Source organism: Dreissena polymorpha, chromosome 8 (assembly GCF_020536995.1).
Source record: "Dreissena polymorpha isolate Duluth1 chromosome 8, UMN_Dpol_1.0, whole genome shotgun sequence".
NCBI lineage: Eukaryota > Metazoa > Mollusca > Bivalvia > Myida > Dreissenidae > Dreissena > Dreissena polymorpha.
In genome coordinates this window covers 67,618,258-67,640,241 of record NC_068362.1, presented here as the reverse complement: position 1 = coordinate 67,640,241, position 21,984 = coordinate 67,618,258, and the positions used below count along the sequence as shown (strand labels likewise).

The 21,984-nt window shown below is 35.6% G+C and overlaps 1 protein-coding gene across 1 annotated transcript in view; it reads right to left on the bottom strand.

The window, feature by feature from the left end:
- The window catches only part of LOC127841510 (uncharacterized), a 113,977-nt gene that overhangs the window by 75,602 nt on the left and 16,391 nt on the right, over positions 1–21,984 (bottom strand). Inside the window, exons 2-4 of the mRNA XM_052370381.1 lie at positions 17,674–17,802; positions 12,061–13,119; positions 1,438–1,836 (exon numbers count right to left, since the gene is read on the bottom strand). Coding sequence (XP_052226341.1) covers positions 1,438–1,836; positions 12,061–13,119; positions 17,674–17,719 — 1,504 coding nt within the window. The 5' untranslated portion in view covers positions 17,720–17,802. The remainder of the gene's footprint in view (positions 1–1,437; positions 1,837–12,060; positions 13,120–17,673; positions 17,803–21,984) is intronic.

Sequence of the window (21,984 nt, the reverse complement as noted above, 5' to 3'; positions counted from 1 at the left end):
TTAGGTGAATTAATAAGTCGTGCGTTTTCAACAAAAACATTCAATGTTTATATACACTCAATTTTCAGAGTGTTGCAGAGTGAACACAACATCTGTTATGTTAAAAAAGATATGGCTCCGGACACAAAAGTGCCTATAGTAAAAAGCATTTTTTCAAGATACAAAGGGCCATAACTCTGTTTATAACAGATGGTGTACAATGCCATTTGGCGTGAATCATCCTCTTATGCTTATATATACTCATACCAAGTTTCAATTAAATACGCCAAAGCACTTCCAAGATATGGCTCCAGACACAAAAGTAACAGACGGACGGACAGCCGGACAACGCCAAAACAATATCCCTCCGCCTCTGGCAGGGGATATATACTCATACCAAGTTTCAATAAAATCCGCCAAAGCACTTCCAAGATATGGCTCTGGACACAAAAGTGCCTATCGTAAAAAGCATTTTTTCAAGATACAAAGGACCATAACTCTGTTTATAACAGATGGTTTACAATGTCATTTGGCAGGCATCATCCTCTTATGCATATATATACTCATACCAAGTTTCAATGAAATCCGCCAAAGCACTTCCAAGATATGGCTTCGGACACAAAATTGCCTATAGTAAAAAGCATTTTTTCAAGATACAAAGGGCCATAACTCTGTTTATAACAGATGGTGTACAATGCCATTTGGCGTGCATCATCCTCTTATGCATATATATACTCATACGAAGTTTCAATGAAATCCGCCAAAGCACTTCCCAGATATGGCTCCGGACACAAAAGTGCCTATAGTAAAAAGCATTTTTTCAAGATACAAAGGGCCATAACTCTGTTTTTAACAGATGGTGTACAATGCCAGTTGGCGTGCATCATCCTCTTATGCATATATATACTCATACGAAGTTTCAATGAAATCCGCCAAAGCACTTCCAAGATATGGCTCTGGACACAAAAGTGCTGGACGGACGGACTGACAGCCGGACGGACGGACAAAGCCAAAACAATATCCCTCCGCCTCTGGCGGGGGGATAACTAATCAATTTGTATCAGCCTCAATAGTAGACATACATTAAAAAGATATGGAGTTGAAATGCACTCAAATGTTAACTTTAATTTTATAAGTACTAAAGGGACATAATTCTAAAATATGAAAGGTCTGAGTTATGATGACCAATGACCTCAAATACCTGTGTGAAGTTTAAATTGAATATCTGTTGTAAAAACAGTGACACAGAAATGTCATATGCAAACATCATTATAACTGTAGCATTACGCTAAGGTCAACATTACCCTAGCAATTGGGTATTAATTGTACAGCTCATACTATTCAATGAAAAGTTGAGCTGATAAGTGCATTTTGCTGCTAATTTTTATAGCAGACTTTCTGTATTTGTTTACTGACACACGAGTTCAAAATTATGCTATACTTAAACAATTATACAACCTTGAACACTGCCATAGTGAAGATTTCTTCCTAACACTTGTCCACCAAGCAGAAGGCTCTCTTGCACAATGTTGTGAACACGGGTTATTTCTTCATAGCTTTCGCAGCATATGTAGGACTTCAAATCATGTTCAATTGATGTCTCAATAAATGTTTGCAGAAAGTGAGGAGCAAGATTCTCGTCAATGACAGATGCATGAATTGCAACTGTCTTTAGACCCTTTTTAATAATTTGACAAATGCTATTGCTAAAGCATTTATGAAGTTGATCCTCCCACACTGCATCATTCCTTCTATTCCTGTTGTCATGTACAGGAATCATACATCGTTGAGGATTGTTCTGAGAGAAAATGCATTCTCCGATTGACCAATCCTTCCAAGCAGTCATCTTGAAAAGTTCTGAAAAATGAGGTAGAGCAGAAACTGTAAACGTCAACTTCTTCAGAATTGTTAGAGATGACAACGCTTTTCTTGCCATTTTGGAAATGGGCTTGAGCCCTTTAAATTGGAAATAAAATGGTGTTGTTTTGACTAAAATTGGTTTATTAGTGGTTTTGTGGTTTTTTTTGCTAAAAAATTATTAAAATTACATTTACTACAATAGCAACAATTTTGGTCTGGAACAATTTGCGGCAGACTTAAACAACTAAACAGCTTCACAGGAACATTTCTCGTGATCATAGAAAAATAATATTTTCTATTATCACTCGTGAAATAACAAACGATCTTACACTGACATGAACAAATATCCTCTATATCTTTACATTGATCCTTGTGACCATAATACTGGGTAAAGCCTGCTTTATGCTATAAAGTTAAATCAAGATTCTTAATCATATATGCAATTTCAAGGAATGTATCAGTTAATCCTTACGATAACCAAAATTTGTTAAAGTATAAAAGGGGAATTAATATGATTAATTACATATCAGATTTATAATCCTTTGTCAGTGACGATATACAGGGGTGTGATTGAGGTGAAGTCTGAGGGGAGGAAAATTCTGTGGACTGATTTTTACTACGTGATTTGCATGCATAATGCTATGACAAATAGACATTTAAATAAACAACTTCTTAACCTTCATAACTAGATTTATTATGAAAAACAGTTTTAACTTCACATTAAACATATAAATTATTGTTGCAAGGTAAAAAGTGATCAACCATTGTGATCCAATCCCTTTGAAGGATGCCGGCAATAATTCATTTTAGCTTCATGTCCTTACCTTTGAAATATGGTATGCACTGTCACATTTTTTAACTAACGACACTTTACCACGGGATCCGTTGTTCAAGAATAGTTGCTCGATTGGTTGTTGTCAGCTTGAGTACTACTTAAATGTACCCCGGGTACAAAAAATATACTGAAACGTACCCGAAAATTTGAATGCTTAACTGGTCGTTTTCTGCTAATTTTTTTTTAATGTATAGTGTTTATATTTATGTCAATATTCTGTAAAATGTCCTCATTAATATAAAAACTCCTACTAAACAAGGGCTGATTGTAAAACATGCATGCCCCCCATATGGGCTGTCAGTTGTAGTGGCAGCCATTGTGTGAATACATTTTTTGTCACAGTGACCTTGACCTTTGACCTAGTGACCTGAAAATCAATAGGGGTCATCTGCCAGTCATAATCAATGTACCTATGAAGTTTCATGATCCTAGGCCTAATTATTCTTGAGTTATCATCAGGAAACCATTTTACTGTTTCCAGTCAGTGACTTAGATCTTTGACCAAGTGACCTTAATATTAATAGGGGTCATCTGCCAGTCATGATCAATGTACCTATGAAGTTTCATGACCCTAGGCGTAAGCATTCTTGAGTTATCATCCGGAAACCATTTTACTAGTTCGAGTCACTGTGACCTTGACCTTTGACCTTGTGACCTGAAAATCAATAGGAGTCATCTGCCAGTCATAATCAATGTACCTATGAAGTTTCATGATCCTAGGCGTAAGCATTCTTGATTTATCATCCCGAAACCATTTTACTGTTTCAAGTCACTGTGACCTTAACCTTTGACCTAGTGACCTAAAAAAATTAATAGGGGTCATCTACCAGTCATGATCAATGTACCTATGAAGTTTCATGATCCTAGGCCTAAGCATTCTTAAGTAATCATCCGGAAACCATTTTACTATATTGAGTCACTGTGACCTTGACCTAGTGACCTGAAAATCAATAGGGGTCATCTGCCAGTGATGATCAATGACCCTATAAAGTTTCATGATCCTAGGCCTAAGCGTTCTTCAGTTATCATCCGGAAACCATCTGATAGACGGACCGACGGACGGACGGACAGACCGACATGTGCAAAACAATATACCCCCTCTTCTTCGAAGGGGAGCATAAAAAAAGCATGTTGAGGCAGGTTTTGTTTCGAAAAGAATGTTGTTTCGTATTCCATAGAGCGTTTTACGACATCAGATTTTTGGCGGGGAATGAAACTTGGGTACAGTCTAAATTGGCCCGGTATGTTGAAGTATATTTTCCGTACCCAAGTACATTTCAGTTCTTTCCACAAGCAATTTAACAGTCCTTGGCCGGGTGTTTATGTTTAGTGTTTAGTTACGTTATGGGACTGGTTGGTGAACTAACGCAATGACCCCAAAAGCCAGTAAAATTTTCAATTGAATACCTTACATAGAAACAGTAGATAATGGATTTGTTTCACACAAATCATATGCATAATATTACTTAAAAACCAATAAATGCATGAGACGCATTGTTCAAACTATTTAATGAATAGTCAAGCAAAAATGTGACTTGAAAAGTGTTGTATTATATACCAATACTAAACAAGATGTGTTTGTGAAACACAATGTCCCCCTATATGACGTTTGACCTTGAAGGATGACCTTGAAGGATGACCTTGACCTTGACCTTTCACCACTCAAAATGTGCAGCTCCATGAGATACACATGCATGCCAAATATCAAGTTGCTATCTTCAATATTGCAAAAGTATTCATAAAATAAGCGATTTGGGACACATGTATTTGACCTCTGACCTTGAAGGATGACCTTGACCTTGACCTTTCACCACTCAAAATGTGCAGCTCCATATGATACACATGCATGCCAAATATCAAGTTGCTATCTTTAATATTGCAAAAGTATTCATAAAATGAGCGATTTTGGCCACATATATTTGACCTCTGACCTTGAAGGATGACCTTGACCTTTCACCACTCAAAATGTGCAGCTTCATGAGATACACATGCATGCCAAATATGAAGTTGCTATCTTCAATATAGCAAAAGTTATTGCAAAATGTTAAAGTTGGCGCAAACCAACCAACAGACCAACCAACCAACAGACCAACCAACCAACAGACAGGGCAAAAACAATAAAAAAAATCCCCAACAACCAGAGTTTTCAAAGTTTCAGAATCATTAACGTTGTACACTTAATTAAAATAATAAAGTTTCATGATTTTACAAGCAGTATATAGAACTGCCTACATACTGACAAATGCAATGCTAAATACCTCCCACATTGTATAGGCATAAAAATATCAACCAAACACAAACAACAAGTACTTCCACATTATGCACCTATATATGAGCCATGTCCTGAAAAAAACCTGTATTCGTGACAAAATTTCACATTTTTTGTTTTCTATAGATTGATAAAGACTGATCTGTGCTTGTTAAATTTAAAGATATATATACCCATTACTTACTGAGAATCTTGTATATTAGTAACAGAACTGCATAGGTGTTTCGACCTTGACAACGTTTTCATGTAAACAGCATTCAGATATATGTTACATCAAAATCCACACTTATAAACAAGACATGAAATAAAATATAACAACACAATTATTTTGTTATCCCGACGCTTTTTGAAAAGCCTGGAGATATTGTGGTTATCTACCACAGCTGTCCGTCCTGGACACTATCTCCTCCTACACTATAAGCACTAGAACTTTGAAACTTACACTCATGGTAGCTATGAGCATATGTGCAACCCTGCACTATTTGGAATTTTGATCTGACCCCTGGGTCTAAAGTTATGGGGGTTGGGATGGGTCCGGGTCAGAGATTTTCACTCATTTTTATCCCAATGCTTTTTGAAAAGCGCAGGTCGCTGTGGTGAAGTGGATATGGTGTCCGCCTAGCGATCGGAGGTCACGGGTTCGATCCCCACTGCGGGAGCGTTCTTTAGATTTCCCCCATAGACACCAAGTACTGGTTCTAGTCCCAGGAAACGGACTCGAGAGCGTTTCAAATAAGCCTAAGGCTTTCTATGCAATCGAGCTAAAATAAATATGTTTAAACTAAAAGCGCAGGGATATTGTGGTTATCTCCGGCGTCTGTCCGTCTGTCTGTCCGGCCGTCCTGGCCACTATCTCCTCCTACACTATAAGCACTAGAACATTGAAACTTACACACATGGTAGCTATGAGCATATGTGCGACCCTGCACTATTTGGAATTTTGATCTTACCCCTGGGTTAAAAGTTATGGGGGTTCCGGTGGGGCCGGATCAGAGATTTTTCTGCGACCCCGATTCGAAAAAAGCTCATAACTACTGTGTCTCTTCAGATATTGCTTTCATATTTGGTATGCATATGTATCTAGACAACATCTATCCATGCGCACACATTTTGTTACCCCTATGACCTTGACCTTTAACTTGGGGTCAGTTTTCAGGTTTCGAAATCTGCGACCGCGATTCAAAAAAGGCTCATAACTACTGTGTCCCTTCAGATATTGCTTTCATATTTGGTATGCATGTGACCTTTCCATGCGCACACAATTTTTTACCCTTTTGACCTTGACCTTGAACTTGGGGTCAATTTTCAGGTTTCGAGATCTGCGACCACAATTCGAAAAAGGCTCATAACTAATGTGTCCCTTCAGATATTGCTTTCATATTTGGTATGCATGTGTATCTAGACAACACCTATCCATGCGCACACAATTTGTTACCCTTATGACCTTGACCTTGAACTTGGGGTCAGTTTTCAGGTTTCAAAATCTGCGACCGCGATTCAAAAAAGGCTCATTACTACTGTGTCCCTTCAGATATTGCTTTCATATTTGATATGCATGTGTATCTGGAAAAGACCTTTCCATGCGCATAAATTTTTTACCCCTGTGACCTTGACCTTGGGGCCAGTTTTCAGGTTTTCAAATCTGCGACCGCGATTCGAAAAAGGCTCATAACTACTGTGTCCCTTCAGATATTGCTTTCATATTTGGTATGCATGTGTATGTGGACAACACCTTTCCATGCACATATGATGTTTGACCCCTCTGACCTTGACCTTGAACTTGAGGTCAGCGTTCAGGTTTCGAAATCTGCGACTGCGATTCGAAAAAGGCTCATACCTGCTGTGTCCCTTCAGATACTGCTTTCATATTTGGTATGCATGTTTATCTGGACAAGACCTTTCCATGTGCATGAAATTTTTTACCACTGTGACCTTGACCTTGAACTTAGGGTCCGCGTTTAGATTTTGAAATCTATTATGTGGTTATCTCCGCCGTCTGTCCGTCCGTCTGTCCTGGCCACTATCTCCTCCTACACTATTAGCACTAGAACCTTGAAACTTACACACATGGTAGCTATGAGCATACCGTATGTGCCACAGTGCACTATTTGGAATTTTGATCTGACCCTTGGGTCAAAAGTTATGGGGGTTGGGGTGGGGCCGGGTCAGAGATTTTCACTCATTTTTTTAGATTATTTTACATTAACTTCTTCATTTCTACACCCATTTACTTCAAATTGATACTGAACATCTCTTATGACAATGCGGTAAATCTCAACTATGCATGGCCCGATTACCAACCCTGGGGCGCCCCTGGGTCAAACATGTGGCGTGGGGATACGCGCCAGCCCCTGCCGCGCCATTTCTAGTTTTATGTTACTTTAGATATACTTCTTCATTTCTACACCCATTTACTTCAAATTGATACTGAACATCTCTTATGACAATACGGTCAATCTCAACTATGCATGGCCCCATTACCAACCCTGGGGCGCCCCCGCCCACATAGACCACGCCCACCCAAAATTGCCTTTTACTATAACTTCTTCATTTCTTCACCGATTTACTTCAATTTGATACTGAACATCTCTTATGACAATAAGATCAATCTCAACTATGCATGTTTCCATTACCAACCCTAGGGCGCCCCCACCCGCATAGACCACCCCCACCCAAAATTGCCTTTTACTATAACTTCTTCATTTCTACACCGATTTAATGCAAATTGATACTGAACATATCTTATGACAATACAGTCCATCTCAACTATGCATTGCCCCATTACCAACCCTATGGCGCCCCCGCCCACATAGACCACGCCCACCCAAAATTGCCTTTTACTACAACTTCTTCATTTCTACACCGATTTACTTCAAATTGATACTAAACATCTCTTATGACAATACGGTCAATCTCAACTATGCATGGCCCCATTACCAACCATAGGGCGCCCCCTGGGTCAAACATGCGGCGTTGGGATACGCATCGGCCTCTGCTGCGTCATTTCTAGGTAAACAAAAGCATCGCATAACAGGTGCCATGTTCGGCTGCGGGTGCAGTTTTGAATAAATGAAAGCTTGACAGAATTTTTATTTTATTTTTTAGAAGTCACAATGAACTTTAACCTTGTGACCCAAAAATGGGTGTGGCATGTAGAACTCATCAAGGTGCAGCTACATATGAAATTTCAAAGTTGTAGTAAAAGTCAATTTTTGGTGGGCATGGCCTATGTGGGCGGGGCGCCCCAGGGTTGGTAATGTGGCCATGCATAGCTGAGATTGACCGTAGCGTCAAAAGAGAGGTTCAGTATCAATTTGAAGTGAATCGGTGTTGAAATGAAGAAATTATAGTAAAAGGCAATTTTGGGTGGGCGTGGCCTATGTGGGCGGGGTGCCCCAGGGTTGGTAATGGGGCCATGCATAGTTGAGATTGACCGTATTGTCATAAGAGTGGTTCAGTATCAATCTGAAGACAATCAGTGTAGAAATTAAGAAATTATACAGTCCAACCCCTCTTAAGCAGCCAGTCAAGGGAAACAGCCAAATTGGCTGCTTAAGCGGGGTGGCCTCTTAAGAGGGGATTGGGTCATAGGAAGTCTGGAGTTGATGAGTGCATGGCCAACTGTTCAATTTTTGTATAAACAAAATGGTAAATATGTGTACATATCAGGGATTTCAATAGATTTTAAAAACCAGGAGTCAATGACCCCTGGACTGAAATTTTGAGGAGTCAAATTGAAAAATGCTGGGGTCAATTTTGAAGTGCCTTAATTGTGTTTTTGTCTGTATTATTCAATTTTTTAGATAAAAATATACTCTAAGAGTAACATAATATCTTTAAAAGTTATATTGCTTTATTAAATAACAATACCATGATAAAAAACACAACATATTTTAATGAATTGGTACATTAAAATCTACTTCCTTTTAAAACATTTAAGTCTTTTAACACATTTAAGTAATTTAAGATATGTATCGGTAGCACCTTTTCATCACATATTTATCGTCATTATATTAATCATCATCCCTATGATAGCTTTTCTAACAAAACACACTCAAAATGGATGGAACATCTAGTATATCTATTACTGTTAATCCGAATACTACACATGTCCGAAATATATTAGTATAAAAAATGAACTGTGATTCCAGTTTATATAAGATGAGTGTAACTCGTAATTATCGGTGGATTAACAAACTGACAAAATTCGCTGGACTTAATAGTGGATCTACGTAATTAATAGACCTTTGATCAATTTGGTTTTTACTTAATTACTTTTGCCGACTTACTTTAACCGTGCCGTCTGCAAGTTTGCAAAAAACCCTGCAATTATCGGATGGTCAATCTATTATCACGTAATCGCTGCTGCTAATTACCCAGTTAGTGCGCACGCACTATTTTGAAGGTGACATGTGTATTGGAGCAGATGAGATAAGATAAACAACGCCCGGGGTATTCCCTCGATTATAGACCGAGTTTCAAATACTGAAACATTAATTTCATTTAGGAGCACAGTGGGATTTATTACCATGGTACTCAAGATGTTAACTGACTGACGCACGGGTCAAATTTTAGATGCGTCAAAATGACGCACGGCAGAAAAAAGGGTTGCGTCAAAAACGAGTCATTTTTAATTTGCTCGCGTCAAAACGCAGGATTCTGCGTCTATTGAAATCCCTGCATATACTTAACAATGTAAAGAAAATAATTGTATTTCTTCCTTTCTAAAATCAGCTATAAAACATCATTTTCATTCAAAAAAATAATATTCATCTTTCTAATCATCATCAATATTATTATCATCATCATCATCATCATCATCATCATCATCATCATCAGAATCAAGTCAATGAAAAAGAATCATTCTCACGATTCATTGTTTACACAATGTGCGTTGCATGGCCCCAATGCATTTAAGATGGGAACAGTTGTGAATAAGTTATGCGTGAATAACTCCAGTGTCACTATCAATCGATAATTTAATTGGTTTATTGCAGTTTTATGGCTTTGTAATACCTACCGCACAAATTGGTCCCGACAGTGATCTCCTCCACTATAAAATCATGACCAGTTACTTAAGAGACTGATAATAGCAACCGGGTGTAATCCTCCTGGCAATCGTGCTTTTCATGCATAAATTATAAAAACATTTTTTCGCCGCGTAAAGGGTTTTATCAAAATTAATATATTGAAATCATTGTAAATATAAAACAAATATAAATGCTTTGTTTAATTACCTTATGAGAATACCGTAATAATTTGTTATCCGAAACACACTCCCGATTGTTTTATGTTAACGAGACGTTTACAAATTCTAGCATCAAAAAAGGCTCATGTATTTCCTTTGTCCCGACAAAAGCGCGCGAAAATTATGCACCAATCTACAATGTCACGTGAAAAGCGTGCGTGTATTGATTTTTGGATAAAACTTTGTAGCACAGAGAACATGTAGATCAGTTGATTTTGGCTAAAAGTTTCGTTGTTCTTTTTAACTTTTAATTGGCCGGTAATTGTCATAATGTGTGCTTGAAATAGTATGACGCAACAACTACAAATAATAAATTATAAATTAATAATCTCTTTTCCAGTAATAATAGGTGATATTAGCACATGCGGAAACAAAAAGATCAAACGATCGCATATTGCTTTTAACCCGATAATCCGCCGCTAATTAATTGCAATTTGCAAACTGGCTGTCAAAATGTTTATCTTACATCACGCTTCAGTACTACAGAGCCTAAACCGCAGACTGGATGTAAGTATTGATTTTATCGCCGTTGCGTCGGTGTAATTTTGCTAATGTACATGACTGACTTACTCGCGCGAGACCACTCATATGGGGGAAATTTAACATTTGGGATGCAAAATTGCTGGCCGCTGGCCGGAGAAACGGGGTTACCGCTTAAGAGGGATGAATTATATAGTGTTTATCGACGGTCGCGGCACAGACCGGCCGCCTACACGGGGCGAACGGCGATGAGGGGTGACCGGAAGTAGGGGTTGAACTGTAGTAAATTAACCAAACAAAATGAGTAAAAATCTCTGACCCGGCCCCACCCTAACCCCCATAACTTTTGACCCAGGGGTCAGATCAAAATTCCAAATAGTGCAGGGTCGCACATATGCTCATAGCTACCATGTGTGTAAGTTTCAATGTTCTTGTGCGTATAGTGTAGGAGATAGTGGCCAGGATAGACGGACGGACGGAAGGAAGACGGAGATAACCACAATATCCCCACTTTTTCTCAGAAAAGCGTGGGGATAAATGCTAACAAATAACAAATACTATTTTGCTTTTAATTAAAAAAACTGTTTAGCCTTTAGGATAGGCACAACATATTAGAATCGGTCGGGAAAATGGAAAAAACAACAACTTTTGTACACCTTTTTATGTGTAACCCCATGGTTGCAATTAAAGGTTGGGATAAAGTCTTCATGTACAAATAAAAATAACAAACTTTTAAGTCTGACAAGTTCTACAGTAAATATAAAATGTTCGTTCACTGAATATCTTAACAACGTTTAACGTGGTGGTTAATTTTGTAATTAACACATATAGTTCGCTATGTTCTATTATATATTAATAGTCTATTAATAATCAAACCAATTTTGCAAAAAAGCTAATAATAATAAAATATATATAAATATATTACTTACTTCTATTTCATTATCCATATCACGTCATTTCATATTAAAGATGTTTCGTAAATACAAAACTTTCAAAAACAGCTATGTTTCAGTGATAACAAAATCGCGCAAATTTCAAAAATTGGTGACACCACTTTACAGAGAATTTACCAACGTCATGACTGATGTCACGAATACAGGTTTTGTTGCGCCACGGCTCATATATTAACATATGCAAACAATTCCAGAGTCCACTGAAGTTTTTACCTGTTTGTGCGTCATGTTCTTTTCAAGTGACATGACCTCTTGATATGAAAATAATAAGTAGCAAATTCTTTTAAACTAACATCTTTTGCAAAAAAGTAATAGGCTAGACACAAAGTATGACAAACTAAACTAACTTACCCAACAACCAACAGAAAGCAGCTTATTAATATGCTTCTAATCAATATGTGGAGAAGAAATAGTAAAGAACAATGTAAATTCTTACCTGATGATACTTCTTTTGAATGGTACAAAGGGAATAAGTTTGTTGTTGAAAGAATCACTATGACATCAACATTTAATGTCAAGAAATCACCTTGAACTAAATAAACACCATGTCCATTGGTTTTAAGCCAGCTAGCGATCACTTCCCCATTAACATCAACCTCTTCTTTTGGTGAATTTACTGCTAAGTTCACAGAAAATGAATTTGCATTGCTAACTTTTAGTAATTCATCATTTATCAAATGTACTTTTGACACAGGTGCACTCAATGATGTTTCTATTTGAATGTACATATTTCTCAACTTCGACATCAGTTCTCTTACACTTTTCTTTGTCCCCTTCAAAATCAGAAGGTTTTCCTGTTTTTCAAGGCTAACCACAATGACAGATAGATCCTTTGAAAGGTCAATCAAGTGATTGTAAAGTTCTTGACATTTCACCAGTAATTCAGTTTCATTCAAAGTAACCTGCACATAATGCTCATAGATTGCATTACTATCTAAATCATTAATGACATCACGGGTAGCTACAAATTTTGTTGCAAACCTTCTTGTGCAACATGGAATCAGCTTGGCAACTTTATACCATCTTTCAATGTATGCATGGATATATTTAATTTCTGACTGTGTATAGACCCTTTCAACAATTGCACACTCTAGTGTTTGTTGTAAATTCAGCAATTCATTTTTGACATTGCTATATAAATAACACATTTGTGATTTAATGTCAACATACAACAAAACAGATTCTCCACATAAACGTTGCAAGAAGACCTTAACATTTTGGTTTAATTTACCGGTATCATCTACAAGCAATAACTTGAAGGCTAAAGTACTTTGGAACTGTACTGGTTTTGAGTGAATATTGTTTGTCACAAATTTTTTGATAATTTCTTTTACATCATTCCTGTCTTTTGTACTAATAATGCATGCATCGTCAGTATTATCCTTGTTCTCTTCAACAATTATATTCTCCGATTTAAGATACTCCACAATATTAAAATGAGATAAAACTGACCATGGAATTTCAACTCCAACATCAGTCAATGTAAAGGTGGCACCTGAAATAAAGAGAAAAAGCAAACATATTCAAACATGGGTTAAAATGAATTAAAAGAAAGTATATTAATTGTTTGTCATAGAAAAAGAGCAGCATATATCCTAACCAATGTGATTAATGTGATTAATGTAAATAATGTAAATAAAGTCAGTATCACATTAACCATGAACTCTAACAAATGAGCCAGGTTCATATAAAGCGCTCAGCTGAGTAGAGAATTAGATGAAGATCATTATAATGCTGGGACAGGTTTGATCATAATTGTGCATTTGAAAAGGTTGTTTAGAACTCTTCTTTGGGTAATTGTTAAAAGATTCATATACATGCAACTTGGGTAATGAAAAGTCATCAATGGTTCAAATTCAAAAAAAATACTGATTTTTCTCAAGATTGACAAGTCATTACAAACTATGCACAGTTTTGAACCGAGCTAATAATGACCATTCTTTGGTATCTGGTTCAAGGTTGCTTATATTTATTATGTAATTTTTATGGACACAGAACTGTGAACAATTAGTGAAGATAGGTTCGAACATTAGGTTCGTACAATAAAAACTTTTTTTTTTTAATTTAATTAAGACACAAAAGGCAATAACTCCAGTGAGTCATCATTCTTGACTTGATAGTGTTTTTATTAAAGACTTATGGTTTCTAAAAACTGGGCAAATGAAGTGATAATTGGATGACAAGTTTAATCTCTTTCTTAAATAATGTCTTAGATCTTTGGACAAAGAGGAATAAAATTGATGCGGCCCTGTAAGTGCCTTGTTTGAAATTAACATTAACAAGAAATATCTTTAAAAAAGATATACGGCGTTGATAGTTCAATGAATGAGATCAAGGATAGCGAATGTCTTTTTTCTGTGCAGTTCTTAGCTGCATCACACGCAGTACGGGATGTTACGCGGAGTTTTCGCGGCTTATTTTACATTTTTACATATTGCTGGTCATAAACCTATAGATACAAAACAGAAAACCAAAAGAAGAATGGAAGTGAAATTAAAACATACGAGTCAACCGGCCACACGAGAAGTATCCGTATTTATAGGCGCGTTCTTCGAACAAACCTGTTTTAGTGGTTTGATTCGATTATTAACAGTATCGATAATCATCGCGCTCATGCTTAATACATTGGTCAATATGGTGGAATAATTATTGTTAAATTAATCAAAAATAATATTTATCATTGTTTTGTTGAAAACACATTAAGAATCTACATATTTCTGGTCTAAAGAAAATTCCAGGTCACCTAGTTCACGGATAGCGTATTTATTATATAACTATTATTTTACTGGCCGCGAACTCCGGAGATGACCTGTATATAAACTCTGACATTCATACACTGGCCGCGAATTGACCCGGGTTGAAATGCAATGTATTAAAGTGAGGCCTCGCTTCCACTGCTCTTTATACTTTTACATGTTAACATGTTGACAAGAATATGGAAGTAAGTACTAAATATGAGAACATAGCCTTTAAATATAAACGCGTTGCGCTGGTAATTCTCTGAAAATAAAAGGTGTACGCACAAACTGTATTTATGTCGAGAATTGAGTGTAAAACTGTTCTATCTATTAAGCCTTTTCATTAGAAATAAAATTGTTTCATGCAGTAAAACAGTGTTACAAAGACGCGGATATGTTTCCAATGTTCTGGTGGAATACTCAAATCAGCCAAATTGAGAATGGAATAAATGAAGTGTATTCATTCGTACCTAGCCGCGGGAAATTTTATTTGAATTTTATTGGACACTTACAAAGGTCAGGAGAGGTGAAAAGCTGGCTTAATTCAGCTTACGCCGAAAAATAGTATTATGGATACAGACAAGCTTTGCAAGATTGGTGATTTTTGAGTGACCAGAGGGCAAAGGCAGTAGCTTGTTCAACTGAGAAAAGAAGGATCAGTTCATTCATAAATTGGCTTTTATGATGTTTGCATTGCAATGGCGGCCATGCTTTTCAATTTATGGGAACCATTTTCCAACACAGCCGAGACATCATCAGAACAAAATTAATGTTCTCAGCAAGACGTACGAAAGACAAAAGGTGATTACAATAGCTCACCATGAGCATGGTGTTAAAAGAGCTAAAACAAGAGGGTCAAAGGCCCTAGTTTGCTCAATTGAGACCCAAAGACGCTGAACTGTGCTTATTAGCTTAAGTGATGTTTTGATAACCATTTTAGAACTAAGCCAAAATATCATCAAAGTATATTCTGAAAAAGTTCCAAGAAGATTTAACAAACAATAAAAATTCAAAGGCTTTTGAGTTCAATTGACTCAGTGACCTAGTTTTGATACCATGTCTCCCAGTTTCAAACTCGGGTTTAGATATCATAGACAAAAGTTTGATGCACGTTTCATAACGATTGAGCAAACAATGTGGCTCTCATTCATGCATTTCCATTAAAAGTTTTATCAAAACCATCATATTCAGCGAGTAGTCAGCCAATAATTATGCAGAATTATCGCACTTTATGATCGAATCAACATACACATGTATTGGTTCAAACCGGAAGTGACATCGTCGTTCATGACTTGCTTTGAGTCAATAACAAAAGACTCACTATCAGCTATTGTCATTGTAAAGCTTGACATAAAAGTACCTTTTTTTCTTATTACAAACAACGGACAACGTATCTAAATAGATTTCATTATCATATTATTATTAAATCCAGAAAATTATTAATGACACATATTGATAAGTAATAATTATAACCAGAAACTGATCGATGAACAAATGCAGGACCTAATAATCGGTTCAGCCTTAACACAATGAAGTCACAATAAATAATGTTGATTTGAAATAATATATTCTTCTGTTAATGGTCTAGTCATCTAAAACTGAATAATTGAGAATACATGTGTATTTATTTAATTTCTTTTGCTCTTAATCTGACATGGCCATTTTGTTGACAACCGATGTTGTCCATGCACACAATTTTTCATTTATGTTAAATTGATCACGTAGCTGTCACCATTAACTTCGGAGGTGAGTATTACATCATTTCTGCTCTCAATAATTTGTTAAAATAATTAGTCTTGTTTTGATTTCATATAAAAACAACACAATTTAATTATTGTTTTAAACTCTCCACAAGTCCAGATATTGTTTGCCTGACTACTTTTGTTATGGAGAAAATTTGGTGAATTAGTAAAAAGCACCAATAAACAGTGTCAGATTAAGTCATTTTAAATTGAGGTTGCCCTGGGTATACGCAATGGTGAACAACTATGTTATCCAGGAAAATAGAGGCCGACATTGCCGAACGTAATACAGAAATTACAGATTATCAAAATCATTGTTTTTTAAGCTCTAAATCAGTTGTTTTTTAATCATTTCAATGTTAGCATATGGTATTCCTTTATACAATATGTTTTTTTAAGTCTGAACATGTCTGTTGATCTTTAACACAATACAATTTTTAAGTTAACAAATGAAAACCGTTACTCTATTCTGTATTACAATGACCTTGAACTTCACTGTAACTCAATATGTTTCAGATGACAGGGTCAAAGCCAAAAGACAGCGTTAAAAACAGTAAATTTTGCATTGTAGTTCTTAGCTCATTAATTCATAAAGTGTTGCCATGTTGTGTTTTCATTTACACACCCATACATATAAACCTTACTGTATCATAACTGTATACATACTGCATTTCTTATGTGCATATACATCAGATAATCAAATAGAATTTTAAAAAAACATTCAAAAGAATTACTCTGGCCATTTTTGACAATGTGTTTAAGAACTTCATAAACACTCACATACACCATTTTTCAGCAGTGTTAAGTGTAAAGCGCATTATGGGACAGCGGTTTCATGGGGCACTGTTTAGATCTAATTATAACAATCTATGCCCAAAACGCAATCCAATGCTAGGTCTTCTTTTAAGTTACCTACACACAATATTTGAGCGCAATATAGTATACCTCCAATTTTATTGAGCACAAACAATTATTCTATTTATATCACTGACCTTCACCCAACGAGCCCCAAATTAGATCCGTGCTAGGTGTTTAAAATACTTTATTTTAAGTTTCCTCAAGATTGGCTTTTAACCGAAGGAGGATAATTCAAGGGCCATTATTTAAAAATGCTTCATGCAATTTTGCTGGTTATTACTGTAATCTTGGTGTAGAAAAATGCCCACAAATACTACCAAAAGTTACCTTTGTCTGAGTTAGCAAGCAGACAAGGTCTGCTCTTTAATATAAATCAATGACCATAATTTGGAAGTGCTTTATGTGATCTGGCTGGTTATTGCACGCTGCCGAGATACAAAATTATTAACAAGATTCATGATGATATCGTTTAAAATTGTTTTAGTTATTGAGTGGACATTATTCTCCTGGACGCCACCCCTAATCTACCCGTCAGAGGGGTCCCCTTTAAAAAATATCGTACAGACACTGAACACTTCTTGCTCCAATGAGCAGCATTTTATACTTCTAAAATTCTTATTTTTAATTTCATGTACCTGTTAATATAGCATTGTCATTGTACATTTACACATACTGATACAATTTATATAAATATAACAACAAATCCTTTACCATAAGTTGCATTATGAGACCCCTTGTGGGCAAAATGTTTTTCCATGTTGTTGTTTTTTGTTGATACCCAAAGGTGATCCCTTTTCAGAGCTTCCAAAGCTGCTATAAGCTTTTTTTCAGGGACATCTCCTGAAAACAGATTAGTAATTCAAAACTTTCAAAAGAATTTCAATTACCATATCAATTTTGACTATGTTTTTATCCTATGTAGACCTCAATAACAGAGATGTAAATTTATTATATGTTTCTGTGTTTCTAAGCCTTTACAAAACTCAGTGGTTATAGCTTAATGGCATGCATATTAGCTAGCAGTAATTTGACAACTGCAGCCAATTGTGGCAGGTAATTACGTATTGTTCGTGGAGAACACACAGTAACAACCAAGTTCATTTCTCTTTTCATCGCGATTTATTTCTGTTGAATATTTTTTAACACAACGCTTGCTAATGTTCATGGAATACAATTTTACAGCGTGGCGGCAAACATGGCCGCCACGACAAGAAAACATGACAACTCTAACCGCAGACTGCCCACTACTAACTAAAACCCTGCATTTTGTCTTCAGGATAATTTACATAAAATTTACTTATAACTTCTATTTGTCACTAAGGTCCGTGCTTATTATGGATTGGTTGCATTGCACCTTGGGAATTGATAAACTAAACTGTTCGAGTTCTTACATGCTTATAATCTCATTATTCGGTGTTGACATGAAGTTTCAAGTTATTATTTCTGGTGCAATATTTTATAATTATGACCTATACAAATAAGGCTTTCCATCGACCCTTTCATGTGGTCTGTTTCCATGACCATATGAGGTAATAACAATCCTATATGTCAATATGTTGACCATTTCGTTAATCAAATGTTTGTCAGATATATGGTCTCTCGATTTTCTAATCTTAGTATATTGTATTCAACTTTTTAATTTATTTACTCACACTATGTCCATGTTTACTCGCTTATTGACAAACCTTCCCACATTTTTAACTAGATTCTACATGCACGAAATGAACTCTCAAATAGTTTGACCACTTTAAACTTTTAACATCTTCTTAAATATAAGATATAAATATTGATGTAAATAAACTTTTAACATTTTCTTACATATCAGTAATTATAACAGTTATTTTATTAATCAATTACTCAAACATATTATTAAAATATTTCCTTATTATTAAATCTATCTGTACTTAAATTTCTATCATAAGAATAAACAATATGCTATATGAATAACTGATATGCGTATGCTGTTACATATTAATTTCTATCATTTGTTATACTATATAAAGATAACTAATTTATTTATTTATTTCTACGGGGTTATTACGTCACAATTGTATAAACATGGATAACTCTTATCCAGTGGATAACTTTCGGTTATCTTCAATTTTAGGATATCTTTTTTGGTTAGCGATTGTATAAAAAAATAGTTATCCGAACAGCAGGCGTGCGTTTTGGCTAAGTTTTGGATAAGATTTAGCCAAGGTATTTGACTTCGGTTATCATTATCCGAACGAAGAACTGACAAAATGGCTGACATTGACATACCAAACGCTAGACGACCAAGACAATTTCGACGAAATGACAGATTTACGGAGACTGACGAACCTGAAGAGATACAACTACAATTTAGATTTACACCTGTTTGGCTAACTTTAACCAATCCGGATAAAGATATCCAATGCGACTTGCACTTTTATACATTCGGATAACCACATTGGATAACATATCCAAAAACGTTTAAATTTAACCAAAGGTTATCTTTTGGATTGGCTAAAGTTATCTATATTTATACAATTGGCTGCTGGTGAACAGCTGTTGCATTAACCTGACTGCAGCTCTTCATGTAAATAGCATTGTTAAGTATTTTTTCTCCTATGTTTATGACTTTTGCTTATGTTTTTTTTTCTGGTGGAATAAATGAGCATGCATTGTTAAGTAATCAGTCACTAAGCACAATTCAGTAGGGAGTCACAATATACAAGGCCGTAATCAGTAACTATCCATAATTCAGTAATCAGTTACTATGCATAATTAAGTAATTCATCACTTTAGAAAATTCAATCATCACTTTTGCAATACAAACTCTTGATTTGTAATCCTCATAAAAATGTGTATGCTCACATAACCCACATAACCTGTGCTCTGTGAAAAGGGCTTAAATGCATATGCTTAAAGTGTCGTCCCAGTTTAGCCTGTGCAGTATGCACAGGCTAATCAGGGATGACACTTTACCTTTTATGATATTTTTCGTTTCAAGAAAGTCTCTTCTTTCAAAAATCACGTGCAGACTTCACAGGCTAATCTGGGACAACATTTTACCCGCATGCATTAAACCCACTTCTCACAGACAGCGGCTCATTATATAGGATATATTCCCTAAACATTGTTGCAATTTGGACTATCTATGTTTATGTTTTGCATCAATAAGATCCAATTGAGACATTTTTTTAATAATTTTGTATATAGCATACATGATACTCTGAACAGTAATTTCAGCAAATCATGCATCCAATGGGATGCATTTTTTAAATCAAGAGGGTACCTGACTCACAAATTAGAGGTTTTTGATACAAAAAGTTGTCCTGTAATCAAGTTTTGTGATCAAATAATTATATGTTCATTTGAAATATTTGTTCAATGGAGGCTCATGGTAAATGCTGCATTATGTTCCAGGGATGTTCATAATAAATATAATAAATAAGCTGGAAGATCATCTGTGTTCCATACTTATGGAAATGAGACTCAGACTCCTTGATTTTGTGTAAGACTAATTAAAAATCATCGTTAAATTATGAAAAATTCCTTGGATTACTTAATGCTTTTGCGAGATAAGAATGTCCGAACTTCTGCGCATTTGAAAAATATGCCAATAATTATTCTGCTTGAACACATCAAAGAAAACAAAACAATCTTATTTTTTTTATTTTGGGTCCAAGTCGCAGTTTAAAAATAGGAAATATTCTACAACTCTGAATCAACCACATCTTGGCCATTTTTTTTCTCACATATTTTCTCTGAGGTAACTAGTTTTTGCTGAACAGTCTCTATATAAGCACTATAAAATCCATCACAAACCCCTAATTGTTTTCAAATGAGACATTTTATTGCACCAAAGCAGTGAAGATGGGAACAGCTGTGAATCAGTTTTTCATGATTAACCGCGTGTCACTATCAATTAATAATTTCAGTGAAGTTAGTTCAAGTTGTAGTTTGTTGGCTTTGTGACACCTACCACACTAATTGGTCTTTAGAGTGTACTCAATCATAAAATCATGGGTAGATACTTAAGAGACTGATGATGGGAACCAGGTGTTATCCTGGCAAAAGTTGTTATTTCCATGCATACTATTGTTGAAAAGTTTTTTCGGAAGGTAAAGCGTTTAAACAAATTATCATGGAAATCATTACACACTTCTGTAAATGTTTTGTTGAGCTCTAAAATGAGCTTAATTAAATTTGTAATGCAATGGGTTTTTTAAACAAATTTTAGCCTTCAATTCAAGAGTGCTCACACTCTTTGTTCTAGACTGCTTTAATTTGCCCTATTTTTCCATATACAGTACAGCCAAGGCGGAACAAACATATTTCGCGATCCGCGGCGGCAAGGCGAAACGAGTCCTAGCCGCGTCAGCTGTTGAAGCCGCGTAAGTATGCGGCGGCAAGTCAAATTTCGCCACGAAGCTTTGCATATGTCCGCCGCGGCATGCCGTGGCAAGCCTCGATCCGCGACATGACGCCGAGTCGATGCGTACATGTATTATAAAATAAACAATCTTTTTTAAATGATTAGTTATTAAAAAGAATAAAAGAACATTTATAATAATATGTCAAATCCTATTATTTAATGTGCGCAGATTCAAAATAAAATAGATAACATAGTTAATAAAAAAGCGTGCTGTTGTGTTTTTAGTGAGTGCATTCCCGTTTATAAACAAATTGTTAAAATCCTGAAAATTTAACAAAAATTGAAGTCATCAAAACAAAACAAGATAATCAAGGGCATGTATTAATTCAATTTCAATAATAATTTATCTTTGTCATTTTTAGAATCGGCTTAAGTAGTTTAAGTTACTTTGTGTGCATCTATTAACTGCACCGTTTCATTATTATTTTATATTGAAGTGATATTATGGGCATTTTTCACTGTTGAATTGAACTGAAAAGAACAAACAGGTCAAAAAAGTTAGTGAAAATGTGGTTACTGACAATTAGCTGCAACTCATTTTGCTACCGGCTGTTTATAAAATTAGATATTTTTTATGACTGGACATTCTTCTAAGCCGAAATGATTCGTAAAACAAAATT